The sequence below is a fragment of the Nannospalax galili genome, unplaced genomic scaffold (genome assembly GCF_000622305.1).
Source record: "Nannospalax galili isolate Female #2095 unplaced genomic scaffold, S.galili_v1.0 scaffold128, whole genome shotgun sequence".
Taxonomy (NCBI): Eukaryota; Metazoa; Chordata; class Mammalia; order Rodentia; family Spalacidae; genus Nannospalax; species Nannospalax galili.
The window spans coordinates 5,775,927-5,788,005 of record NW_008360322.1 but is presented as its reverse complement, the minus strand read 5'-3'; the positions used below and the strand labels follow the sequence as shown (position 1 = coordinate 5,788,005).

Sequence of the window (12,079 nt, the reverse complement as noted above, 5' to 3'; positions counted from 1 at the left end):
AAACTTTAGATTTCTTTTTAATTAATTTTTTTATCCTCATTTTTTATAGACATTTCAACTCCTCTACCAGATTATGAAATGTCTTACAACACAGTGTATGGTCAGTTTATTGATATATATCGATATACATATTAATTCTTAAAGTTACTCACCCTTTTGTAGTTTATAATTTTCATTCCTAAATGTCATAGACCAGATTCTTTGTTACTTCAGGGCCCCAATTCACTAAAATTATTTATAGATTTCACTATGCTTCACAAAACTTACTGTGTTTATATGAAAAGGTTGATGAGGGAGATAGACTGAATCCTAAATTTTTAATCCCTATAACATGAAATATGCCAACTTTCAGGAATTTTAGTAAATATATCTAATGAGCTCTTGAGGGAAAAGAATTTTCTTCTTCTTAAATATACTTGCACATAAGTACATTCAGGAAAAAATAATACTTTTAACTAATAAACTATAACTCCTCAGCTGAGAGAGAATACCATCCCCAAGTTCTGGCTGTGAGGGTAACCCCTCTCTCTATAGGGGAAATTCTACATAGGGCACAGACATAGGATGTTATTAGGAAAACGTTGCAATGTGGCATGAACTTGGCCAACAAAATTTAAGTTCATCGAGAGTGTGAATATTTAAACCTATGTACAGAAAGATTTCTTCAGAATGTATACAAGGAAGAGTGACGCAGTGGAAATGATGTCCAAACAGGATTTCTCCCATTGTTCTCGGCCTGAAATACACAAATCCTGCATCTAAGTTCAGGAACAGAATAGCCTTAACTCTTTATGTGAAAGTTGAAATGCAGCTATTTTGTTTATAGTTTTCAAAGTACCCCAAATATTTTTAAGGGAAATAACTAAATGTGTTTTTAAAAAATATAATATGAAGAACATCACTGATGACAAATGTAAGCTTTTGAATTTTAATCGGGGTTATTAGTTCAGCCATTTTATAGATTTTGTGTTTAAGATTTATACCAAAGGCAGTCTTTAAACATAGGATAGGTAAGAAAAGGAGGGAAGGGTTAAAGAGAAGAAGAGGAAAGCAATGTGGATTTAGGATTCAAAGAATAGTTCAAGATGGCTACAAATGTGTTCAATCTCTATGTAAATTTTCACTCTCTTAGTCTGATTAGCATAAATAAAAAGCCACTTCAAAGTTCTTGGAGATTGTCTTAAAACACAGAGCTGTGCAATATGATTTCTCCTGACCAGCCCCCTCATGAAGTGAGGCAGGATGGAGTCCACAGAATTCGTCCACCTTTGACATTCTCTCATCCTTGATTCAAAACAGAATATTGAACAGCACAGACTAAAGGAAAATTGCTCAGAAGGCAAATGTCATTTAGCTTAACCTTAGCCTTCAAGAAGAAAACCACTTAGCACCTGTTCTTTTCCAATGCTGTACTTTGCAGTCATTGCCTATAATTGAATAATCTTTATCAAATATTGAGAAATTCAGGCCTTGAAACTAATTGAACCAGAACCCTTTCCAGCATTCATTAACTGTCCAGGACCAATTTTTAACTCCAAGGGAATTGCTCATACAGATAAAATAATTAAACCCTGGGATGCTCTTTATGAACAAAAATCACTTTCCAGGTCTGGATCTTTCATTTTTAGTTCAAAGAATGGGTATTTATTAATTTTTCAATATTAACATTTTAAAGGACAATGCCCAATTGTCTTCAGCTCTTGATCTATGGTTTCTGTAAGCAAACAAAAGAAGAGCTGGAACTTCCCTTTCAGCTAACGATCCTGTCTGTCCATTTTAAGTAGAATCTGTTTGGTACACAGTAGTTAAATGATGAATTGACCATTGAAATGAGTGACGGTTCAGATAATACTTAATAAAAATAGAGGAGACCATGAGACATGTGATCATAAATGTTGACTATCTTGGCATTAACTAAGAAAAGATTTAATTAATGTGTCCAGCAAATGTTTGTTGAGTGCCTGGTGTATGTCAAGCAATGGACTAGATGCAGGATTTAGGGCTTGTAACATCAGAAGAAGGACCAAGTGGCTTTTTTTATAAACATGAATATAGATGAGAAGCCAGCCACAAAATGCACCTATACTCTTAGTAGTTATGTCCTTTGTTATGCCCTGCACTCCGTGGCTAAGTTAGATCCTCAGAGCAAACCACAAACTGGAATTTTCTCTCTCAGGTAAAGGGGTCCTTTTTAGCATGCAAACTTCCTGTTCTCAAAAGCTCTAGGCAACATCAGTCACTTATGCAAGAACCCCTTTTAGTGAATTGGGCCCTAATTTTCTTTCTCTCTCTTCCTCTCCATATTGATTTACTGTTGCTTTGATGTCTAAGTGGCTATAATCATTGTTAATAGTCAGAAGAGTGTGAAAGTTCTCTAACCTCTAGAATCGTAATGATTTGTAGATATAGAGAAACAACATGATGCACTAAAGTCAACTTTTTAAATATCTGTGCTTTTTGTAGTTTTGAAGAATATTATAGCTTATAGTCCATTGATTAAAATGTGACCTTTTCTACCAGACTATAAGATTAGAGTAAATCTACATATCCACAAATTATTGTCTATTTTTGTGGCATGATTGAGTTACAGAGTCTCATAGGCAACAAACACATTAAAGTAATACAGCCTCTGAAATGAAGCTATGAGAACACACTTAAATGATTTCTTAATAGCATTGCTTAAGCCCAGAGAGTAGCAATAACATACACCTTGATTTCAGAGGAAGGCCACTGCTTAACGGTGCTTTCACCTGGTGGTTCTAAAGCTTTTGAGAGTCAGATATTGCTTTCTCTTATTGTATAATTCACCAGCACGTCTCTCTATCTTCAAGCACAAGTCTCAAAGATTACAAAGCTTGTGCTGTTCCCTTTTTTTTTTCTTTTGAGTAAATCAGATGCATAGTTTCTCTAGATTTACATATAGAAAATTCAAGATGTGGTGGGTATTAGACTAACACTTCAGCGATAGGAAGAGGCTGATTTCTCACATTTGTGTAAAACATTTTCCCACCTAACCACCATCTGGTCCACATTAATTTCCTCTCGTAGCCATAGCTTTCCATTACCAATGAGTTTTCCATGTATCTGCGGCATATGGTCCTGGAAATCTTTCTACAGAAAATGTGTCCCTTAGGCATATATTTCCCCTAGATTACCATATTAAGAAATGTTCTCCCTAAACCATACTTATGGCATTACCATAAAATTGCCCCTTGAACACAGTTAAATTGAAAGTGCTCAAAATGCATATCAATTCAGGTAAAAGAAAGTCTTGCTACTTGAAAGGGAGGTGCCCCCCACCCCCATTTCTAACTCCCAACAAAGCTATTTCTAATTGTGTTCTTATGCTGGGTGCTGAATTCTCTCTTAGGCTGACCATATATGTTTTCCAAGCAGTTTTTAATTCAGGTGTGGAAACAGAGGTTATGTTTAAGACCTCGGTGTAAGCAAAAAGGAAATTATCTCCATTTCTCAGGCCGATTTTCCTGCCCATTCTCTTATCAGTATTAGAGGGGATACGGAACTCAGAAATGCAAAAAGTCTAGAACCAAACATTCCTTGAGTCTTAAATGATTTTAGTGGTAGGTTGTGAAGCAGACTATTTTCAACAAACAGATGTTGGAAGCTGTGGAGGAGCCACATGAGTTCTGCAGAGAAAGGGACTTCTAAAATGTTACTGTAGCTTTGCAACAGTGTTTAAGTGTGGTGTTCCCAAAGAAATCATCAGAGCTTATAGGAGCTTTTTGGCTCCTTTTTCCCTGAGGAGCAAGATTTTAAGATGTAATGTTATTTTTTTTAATGCACTCTTTGTAATTTGTAATATTAAAGTCTCCTGGGACTCCAACTTCCAATAATACAGATTAAAAGAGAAAGAGAAACAGTGCATTTGTCACAGACCTATATTCTTGGTGGCCTGTGTTTTAATTCTCATGCATCCTCAGGCTAGAGATTTTAGAGCTACTGTGATTCTGTCCTACTTCCTGCCAAAGGCATCGATTACATAGGCACAGTAATTGTCTTTCGGGCTTCCCAGGCTGATATAGAACGTACTTGTAGCCTAGGCTGGCCTTGAACTCTCAGCAAATCTCCTGCTTCAGTTTCCCAAGTGCTGGGATTATAGGCATGAGCTACGACACCAAGCTTGATGACTTTTTAAAAAGTGCTCAAGAAGTTGCTATAGGTAAGACGGTTTAATAATCCACTTGAAAGTCACAGAAAGGCTATATTTTATTTCTACACGAGAGAACTGCTAGCTGGGCTTCTTTAAATCATTGTGACAGCCTAGATGAAAGGACTTGATACAATCTGCATTTAATCTTGTGGAATGATGGAGAGAGAGCTTCAAAATGTGTTCACAGGAAATGTCCAGAGTATCTGCCATAACCCCCAGTCTCAGCATTTTTCTGGCACTGTCCTGCCATGGGCTGCATCAGAGATAAAAATCTACCTTTTCTAGTTTGAATCATCTCAGTTAGTGAGGCCACAAAAACAATGTCTCATAAATCTGAATCCTGAAACTCTGAAACCAGCTTTACTAGAATAAGACACAGAAACAGCTAGAGCAACACATTATAGGGGAGGCCTTCATGCCAGGAAAAAGAAGGGGAATAGATCCCTTGAGAATGAGCAATGCCTGTGAGGTTGATCTGAAACTGAATACTGGAAAGGCTCGGTCAGGGTAGCTGAGTTATCTGTGCTGGGAGACGCCTGTCCATTTTCATAGCCCTGCACCATCGGCCACAAACCATGTTCCTGGAGTACCAAACTGTGTCTTTCATACTGCCATAGAACCACCAGACAAGGGCATTAGCATTTCTTGAGCATCCCCTACGAGTCGGGCACTGTGGCGCTTTACCATTGTGCCACTTTAGCCTCCCCAAACTGGGAGGGCTCATTATCCCTCTGGTTTAGCAAAGGAGAGGGTAAGTGATTTCCAAGGCTCACCGAACAAGTGGCTGACATAGGTTCTGGCCCTTCATCCTCTAACTACAAGTTCAAGTGACCTTCGCTCAGCTCTGCCCAGCCCACTCCAGCCATCAAGACTTGTCATTTCTAAGGCGAGCCCTCTGTCTCAAGTCATCATGAGTATCTCATCTCCTGGCCTCTTGAGGAAAGGGAATGCAATCTCCAGTGATGTTTCCCTAACTGTATTTGTGATGAAAACAGGGCACGCAAGTTCCCTCTTACCCAGCACCACCACGTCAGATTCGGCGTCTCGAGAGGGGTATGAGTCTAGGGGAGGCATGCTGGACTGGAACGACCCGCTCAAGGCACCTGGCAGCACAGACCCTTTGGGGGCAGTGTCTTCCCATAACCACCAAGACAAGAAGGGTAAGGCCTTGGAAATACCTCTTCCTCTGTGGGGAGAGGGGTGGGGAAGAGGGGAGGACTGTGTAACTGCTTCCAGCTGAACCCTAACAGCATTAGGGATCCTTCAGTGTACTGAGAATGAAAAACATCTCAGAAAAGGCTGCAACCCAACCCTTGGGCGTGGCATGATCCTCAGTTGTTACCTGACTAGGGAGAAACCACACAAAACAAATAACGCATCCTTGGAGCTTCCTCTACCCACAAGAGGCAACACTTGGCCTATAGCAGATGTTTGCTTCTGCGATGCTTCTCCACCCCTCACAGTAGTGTGATGCTGTGAGTTTTCAGACCCTACATCCCCACTATACTGTGGTGGAACGCAGCACACAGAGACTTTGGCAAGTGAAGGCAATGGAAGTAAAATCAGTGAATTGAGGGATATCGGCAAAGTCTTTTCTTCCCTCTCACATGGTGCTGAATTTGAATAGTGCTGTGGTCCTCACACTACTGTAATTACCCATAGAGGACAAGAGCTGAAACAAAAATATGTTATTTAATCAAGCAGAATTGCTATGCATTTGAAACGGAAAGGAAGCCTCACTAAATGAAAGGGACTCTACTGTGAACTGTCCTAAATTCTCCTTTGCTTTCTTTGCTGGCCTCCAGACAGGAAATGTCATGTCTTTTCCTCGCTGTTTGCTGCTTCTAGTAACACATCCCACTTCAGCTGCAGCTGCGATCAGAGAGACCTTTGCTTGTCCAAAAAACAGTCTTGTAAATCAGAGCCTGAAAAGCCCAGTGATGTTGCTGAGCTGTTTCCCCCCATTCAGAATTGTTTACTTCTATATGTTTTCAAGAGTTCCATCCAAGCTGGGGTTGGACTTTTGAGGGCAGAAAAGCCATAGTGACCCTTGGAAGATGGTCTCTGTCGAGCCTGCTCCTAGAGTTTTCTGCATTTCATATCTTCTATTTTGCTCTGATGACATCTTTTCTGGGAAGATTCCCATGCTAATTTTTTTTCTACTTTTCTCCTCTGAGTGTCGTGCAGTCTGCTGCCCTACTTCCCAAGCCTAAATGTAAAGATGGGCCCTTTTTATCTCCGTCTTCTGTATGTCCCCTTAGCTGATTTCATTATTCTTCTATAGACTCCTATTTCTTTATATGCCCTGCTCCAAATCTATTTAAAGAAGAACAAAGCCGGTTTTTGTCTCACCAGCCTCCTTAGTTAAAGGGATCTCTGTCCTTACCAACTTAGGAATGTATCTGGTGAAGGAGAAACTGCCAAACAGGCCACAGGCTCCAGCATGTGTCATTATTTGTGATGTGTGGCTTCAAACCTCCAATGTCAGCCTTGGCTGTATTCTTAAGAAGAGAACTTAGTGAAAATCACTTCGTTTTTCCCCAAAACACCTCATCCAAATTCTAGCTGTGGGTTGCAGTCATTTTCTCTGTGGGGCAGCATGGATCTTCTCCACTCATCCCCTAAGGAATGGAGGTTTTCAAGGAGTCCAATTAGCACTGTGACAGATTGTTTGGAAATTCGGCGTTATTCACTCTCAAGGGTCTTCTGAACGCTGACAGAGCTGGAAGCAGTCTGCATACTGTCAGACAATGGTGGCAGAGGTGATTGCATGGGTGTTTAACATGATCACTGTTCCTGTGCTATGACCAGTCTCCTTGCCTTGCCCTGTCAAATATGAGTTTGATTTTTGACAATTAGAGAATATGGTTGACCGGGCAATGCCAATGAGTTGTTATTGCAGAAATTGGAAATGATATAGCTTAATGTTCCCTGTACCATGATTTTTATGATTTTGATTTCCCTTTGCTCCAAACTACCTTTCTGTTTGCTGTTCATGATTTATTTCAAACTTTTATTTTGTTTCGCCCAAGCATTGTGTGGTATGACTTGGTGATGGCGTTATTCTGTTGGAAAAGTCTTGTTCCCCTCCTGACTCACTATGATGTCCTTTACTCTGACCCAATCTGTGGTCTCCTGGCTTCTTTTCATCCCCTGATGTCGGTGCTTTAATGACGTCACATCCACGTGTACGGCATCTGCTGGGATGCCAGTTGTGTGGGTCTTCTGAGGGCTGTGCTGGGGCTCTCTCCACTGGGTCGATTGTCTCATGAGAATGTGACATATGTGTGCTCCAGCTTTGGAAGCTAAAGATACTCTGGAATTGTTCTTAAAATACTTCACATTGCTCCACTAAGCACAAAATGTGTCCACTGAGCAGCTTGCCGAGGAGGAGTCAAGTGTCCAGTGCCCTTTTTTATTTTGGCCAGTGAAAATGAGCCAAGAGCAGAAGCTCAGATACTTAACTTTGCTTGTTTGCTGACAGACGCTGAGCTGCACCCATGTTTTGTCTTCATCCCCAAACAAGTCCGCATTTCCAGAGTATGTTTTGCTTCCATTTTTTCTTTTCCTTGTCATGTCTTTGATCTTGATTTAATCCTGTGCATCCCTCACCTTCTGTCAAAGCACTGTCCTCACCTTGCAGTCTAACCCCCTTCTGCTACCATTGTTCTCAGCCTCCCCTTTCAAAATAATAGACCCAAGCCCTCTGCCCCCTGTGGAATGTTCCAAGGCTCTTTCCTTCTACACCGTGAGTAGCATTCAGATGCTGTGTGTATATAAAGTTTCACACTAACAAAGCGTGAGAAGAGACCTGTGAGGCACGAAGAAGCATTATCACAGAAAATGAAGTAATTTTCTCTCTCAGTAACTGGCCTTGCCCTTCATTGCCCTACTGGCCTTGTCTAATGTCTCTTGTCCTTGCTTCTTTTCTTTAAAACTGCTGCCTGATATCTTTCAAGCCCTAGATTCATTAGTAAAAACACAGCCAACCACTCTGTTTTATCTCTAGGTCCCTAGATGTCTGGAGCCTCTCGGGCCAGCCTTTTAATCACTAACTTGATAAATTAGATGAAGCTTGACTACATCTTTCTTGGTTTTGCCACATCTAAAAATATATATTATTTATTTATCCCATACCATTGAGGTGGTAAGGGGTGGTTACAAAGGGGCTGTAATTACATAGAAATAAGAGAGAATCCAGTTTATTTTTAGACCTGGCTTGCTCCCCAGCACGCCTCCCCACAGCAAAAGAAATAAGAGCTTTCTTTTTTAGGTTAAACAATCCTGGGAGTGAATGGCCACTCTAGCTTCTTGTTTCTTACCAAAAGTAGGAATAGTATAAAACTGGATTCCCAAGGGGCTGGAAGACACAGGAGAAATTAGGCAGGTACAAAGCCGCCCGTTCTACCAAATGGCATAAGTATAAAGTGTCAGCCCAATCCTGCTGTTGGAACACACGAGTCAGCTCTGAGCAGGAGAAAAATCCCCCTTCAAACTATTGTGTAGAGTTCTTGTGATTCCTCAGAAAGCAGATGAAGCAGTAAACAGAAAAATAGAGATTCTTATTTGGTGAGAAATGCCAGAATGGTTACATGTTTATCATTTTAGGAAATCATTAAAGTGGGATGTTATCACATGATTGTAGTCAGGAATATGTGGTCATTACAGACAAGGAAAAGACGTACAAACAATTTAAATTAAAATAAAACGTACAGTAACTCAGACAATATTTGAACTAACATACAAACTATTTGTGTAAGCATTTGTAATTTGGGAAATAAACTCCTAGTAGATTCATAAAGTCTATCAAGGATGATGAGGATATTGTCCATGCTTTATAACAACTCTGAATGCTATAGTATGAATTAGTTTATCAGCAATCCTCTCTAGCCAAATACTTATTCTTTTAATGCTGCATAGCCCGTGACAGTATTGCCTCCAAGTGGGATGGGTAGAGCAGTACATGGGATGGGGAGTATGGTCCTGCGGGTTTCGCGGAGCACCAGCTGCTGGGCATGGCATCGGTCTCCCACACGTGCTGGAGTGCGGCGGGTCCCGAGGGCCGCATCTGCTGTTTGGGTCCCTGGCTCCCCGCTGCTGGCGGGTCCCTGCTTCTCCGCGTTGTTGAGGCTCTCTGCTACCGGGGCTGGCCCGGTCGGGTTCCGCTTCAATTTCCACCGTGCACTCTCTAAGTTTGGGACCCGTTGGAGGCGAAAGCTGGATTTCTGCTAGTCGTGGCTTACGATGGCTTACGAAGAGACAGCCCTCTCCGGGGAGGCTGGACCATAGGCAGTAAGACACAGAACTCAGCTCAGTCAGTGGTACAGCCCCTTTATTCAGTGACTTAGTTCGGCTCTAGGCCTTAGTGATCCAGCTCTGATTATTGAGGGAAAACCAGGATATTTTATACTGTGGGGGTAGTGGTAAAAGCCTTAGCTGATAGGTACTTTGTGGGATGCCCTATTTACATATGGAAGTGGGCTCCTGCCAGGCTGTCAGACTGCCTGAAAATCACACAGGAAAAGCTGGCAGTTCCAGAGCCGGAGGCCATGGCTACTTCAAAAGATGAGTCAGGAAGATGCCGGGAAGGCACCCTGCTGATAAAAGGAGTCTCTGCATATGAAGCCGAGCCCATGGGCTATCCGGACATGGAGAGACTGCTACTTTACACAACAGGGGTCCCCAACAGGGGAGGAGTTAGGTGGGTGGGGACTTCATGACCTTCAAGAATAGCAAGTCATATGGACGGAACTGAAGCCCTCTCTGCATAGTGAGTTCCACTTGGGCTGGGACTAGGGAGACCCTGTCAAAAACAAAACCAAACAAACATATGTTCTCTGATGTGTCTCAAGCAAAATTCATCACTACTTCTATAGTGCAATGTGGATGCCAGTGAGGAGTTCTCTGGGCCGTGCGAATAAGATAGACTCAGTTCCTATCCAAGACAAAACACCTTTATGGCCACCATGGGCTCTTTGAACCAGGTGAAGCCATGCCCAAATCTGGGCATGGCTGAGAACAGTGAGGGCCAAGTACTCTGACACAGCTTCCCAGCCCCTTTCTTTTGTCCCTTCCTTCAGTACCAATATTATAGCAGTTACATAGCACCAAACAGGGAAGATGAGGCAATGAGAGGTGTTGGGTGCAGGATTTATACTTAAAATTTTGCAAACTCCATCTTTTTTAATAGCCAGGCCTTTCTTTGAAAAATTAAAAACTTGGGACTGGAGAGATGGTATAGCAGTTAATAGCACTGGCTGCTCTTGCGAAGGACCCAGGTTCAGTTCCCAGCGCCCTCTTCTGGAATCTTAGATGCATGCATATGTGCACTTAGATGCATGCAAGCAAAACACTCATACATAAGACTTTTAAAATTAATTTTAAAAATGAAACAGTAAACCATACTGATTGCATAAATTTTATGTAGTTGGCAGCCATTTTCATGTGTGATTGTGGATGTAACTGGTCCTCGGGAGACTTCAGGGGAAAGAGTGCTATTTGATGAGGAGTACACTAGTGGGCAGAGCAAGAGGCTCTTACTTCCACTTAACAATCTGAAATTAACTGAGTCAGGTGGGAAAACTCATTTATGGATAGAGCTCTGAGAGATGGGGCATTGATCTTTGAATTGGAGTTCATTTACTTTTGTTTTAGGATATTAGGAGAAAGTATGCTACAGTGTTCATAGGAAAGTTGTATATAAGCCACTGCTGTTGCTGGTAAGGAAAATAAAATTCTTAAAGTACTAGTATTTCTATGTGTAAAATTAAAAAAAAAAACTTTATCAGCCCTATAAAGACTTAATATCATTTTTATAACTCTGTCAAGGTGTTCTACCTCCAAAACTTTGAAGTCTGTATAAAAGTTTGTGGGCCAGCAATATGGGTCAGTCAGTAAAGGCACTTGCTGCCAAGCCTGACAACCTTGGTTCTATCTCTAGGACGCTTTGTGGAAGAAAACTGTCACCATTTGTCCTTTGACCTCCATGTGCATGCCATGGCACCAATATAAACACACACACACACACACACACACACACACACACACACACATTAATACAGTAATTAAAGCAGTACAAAAAGTTTTAAAATGTTTGTGGAAATCATGGAAACATTGGGAAGTGGAAGAGGAGGATTACTTGGTAAAATATAATACATTCAGATAAATTTAAACCAGATACACCTGAATACAACTTTTTAAATATTTAGGCAAAGCTGAATAGTTTCTAGTATAAGTATAAAGTATATACAGAATAGTGCACAGGAAAACTGTTCTCTAAAATGTTACTATTTGTCTAAAGTTTATTTTTGTCCTAGTTTCTTGTGTATTTTCTGCTACCTGAAGCCCGTTGGTAGCTCACAGATGTCAAGCAGGACACACTTTCTTTAAAATACTACTTTTTAAAAAAATGTACTTAATTTTATTTTACATGTGTGAATGTTTTCCCTTCATGTATGTATGTATACCACATGTGTGCCTGGTGCCCAAGGAGGCCAGAAGAGGGCATCAGCTTCCCAAAAACTGGAATTACAGATTATTGTGAGCTGCCTTTTGGGTGCCAGGAACTGAATCCAGGTCCTTTGCAATAGTAGTAAGTGTTTTAAACCACTGAGCCATCTCTCCAGCTCCTAATAATGTCACTCTTAGCTGAAGTTTAACACTGACCAAGTATACTGACAGCTACTGTTGACCAGTTCAGTAAGGCTTTAAGAGCTAGTCTCTAGATCACACCTGGAAATCTAAGCAAACCCCTACCAGAGGAACTTAAGTAAAAAATTCCTTTTGTGATAAATATTTTTACCAAACTTAACTTTGGAAATAATTACTAAAAGTTGCACGTGTCTGAAATGTGGCGTGGTAAGATTGCCGCAGCAAGCATTTGCCACTTTTAACTGCAAAAGGCTGATA

At 41.0% G+C, this 12,079-nt stretch overlaps 1 protein-coding gene across 4 annotated transcripts in view; it reads left to right on the top strand.

Moving 5' to 3' along the window:
* The window catches only part of Sema6a (semaphorin 6A), a 128,968-nt gene that overhangs the window by 99,567 nt on the left and 17,322 nt on the right, over nucleotides 1–12,079 (top strand). Inside the window, exons 18-19 of one of the 4 annotated variants that reach the window (XM_008825279.3) lie at nucleotides 50–100; nucleotides 5,167–5,331. The exons of 1 other annotated variant lie outside the window; for it this stretch is intronic. In XM_008825279.3, the coding sequence (XP_008823501.1) occupies nucleotides 50–100; nucleotides 5,167–5,331 (216 nt within the window). The remainder of the gene's footprint in view (nucleotides 1–49; nucleotides 101–5,166; nucleotides 5,332–12,079) is intronic. 2 more of the 4 variants (XM_008825281.3, XM_008825280.3) reach the window with 2 other exon arrangements.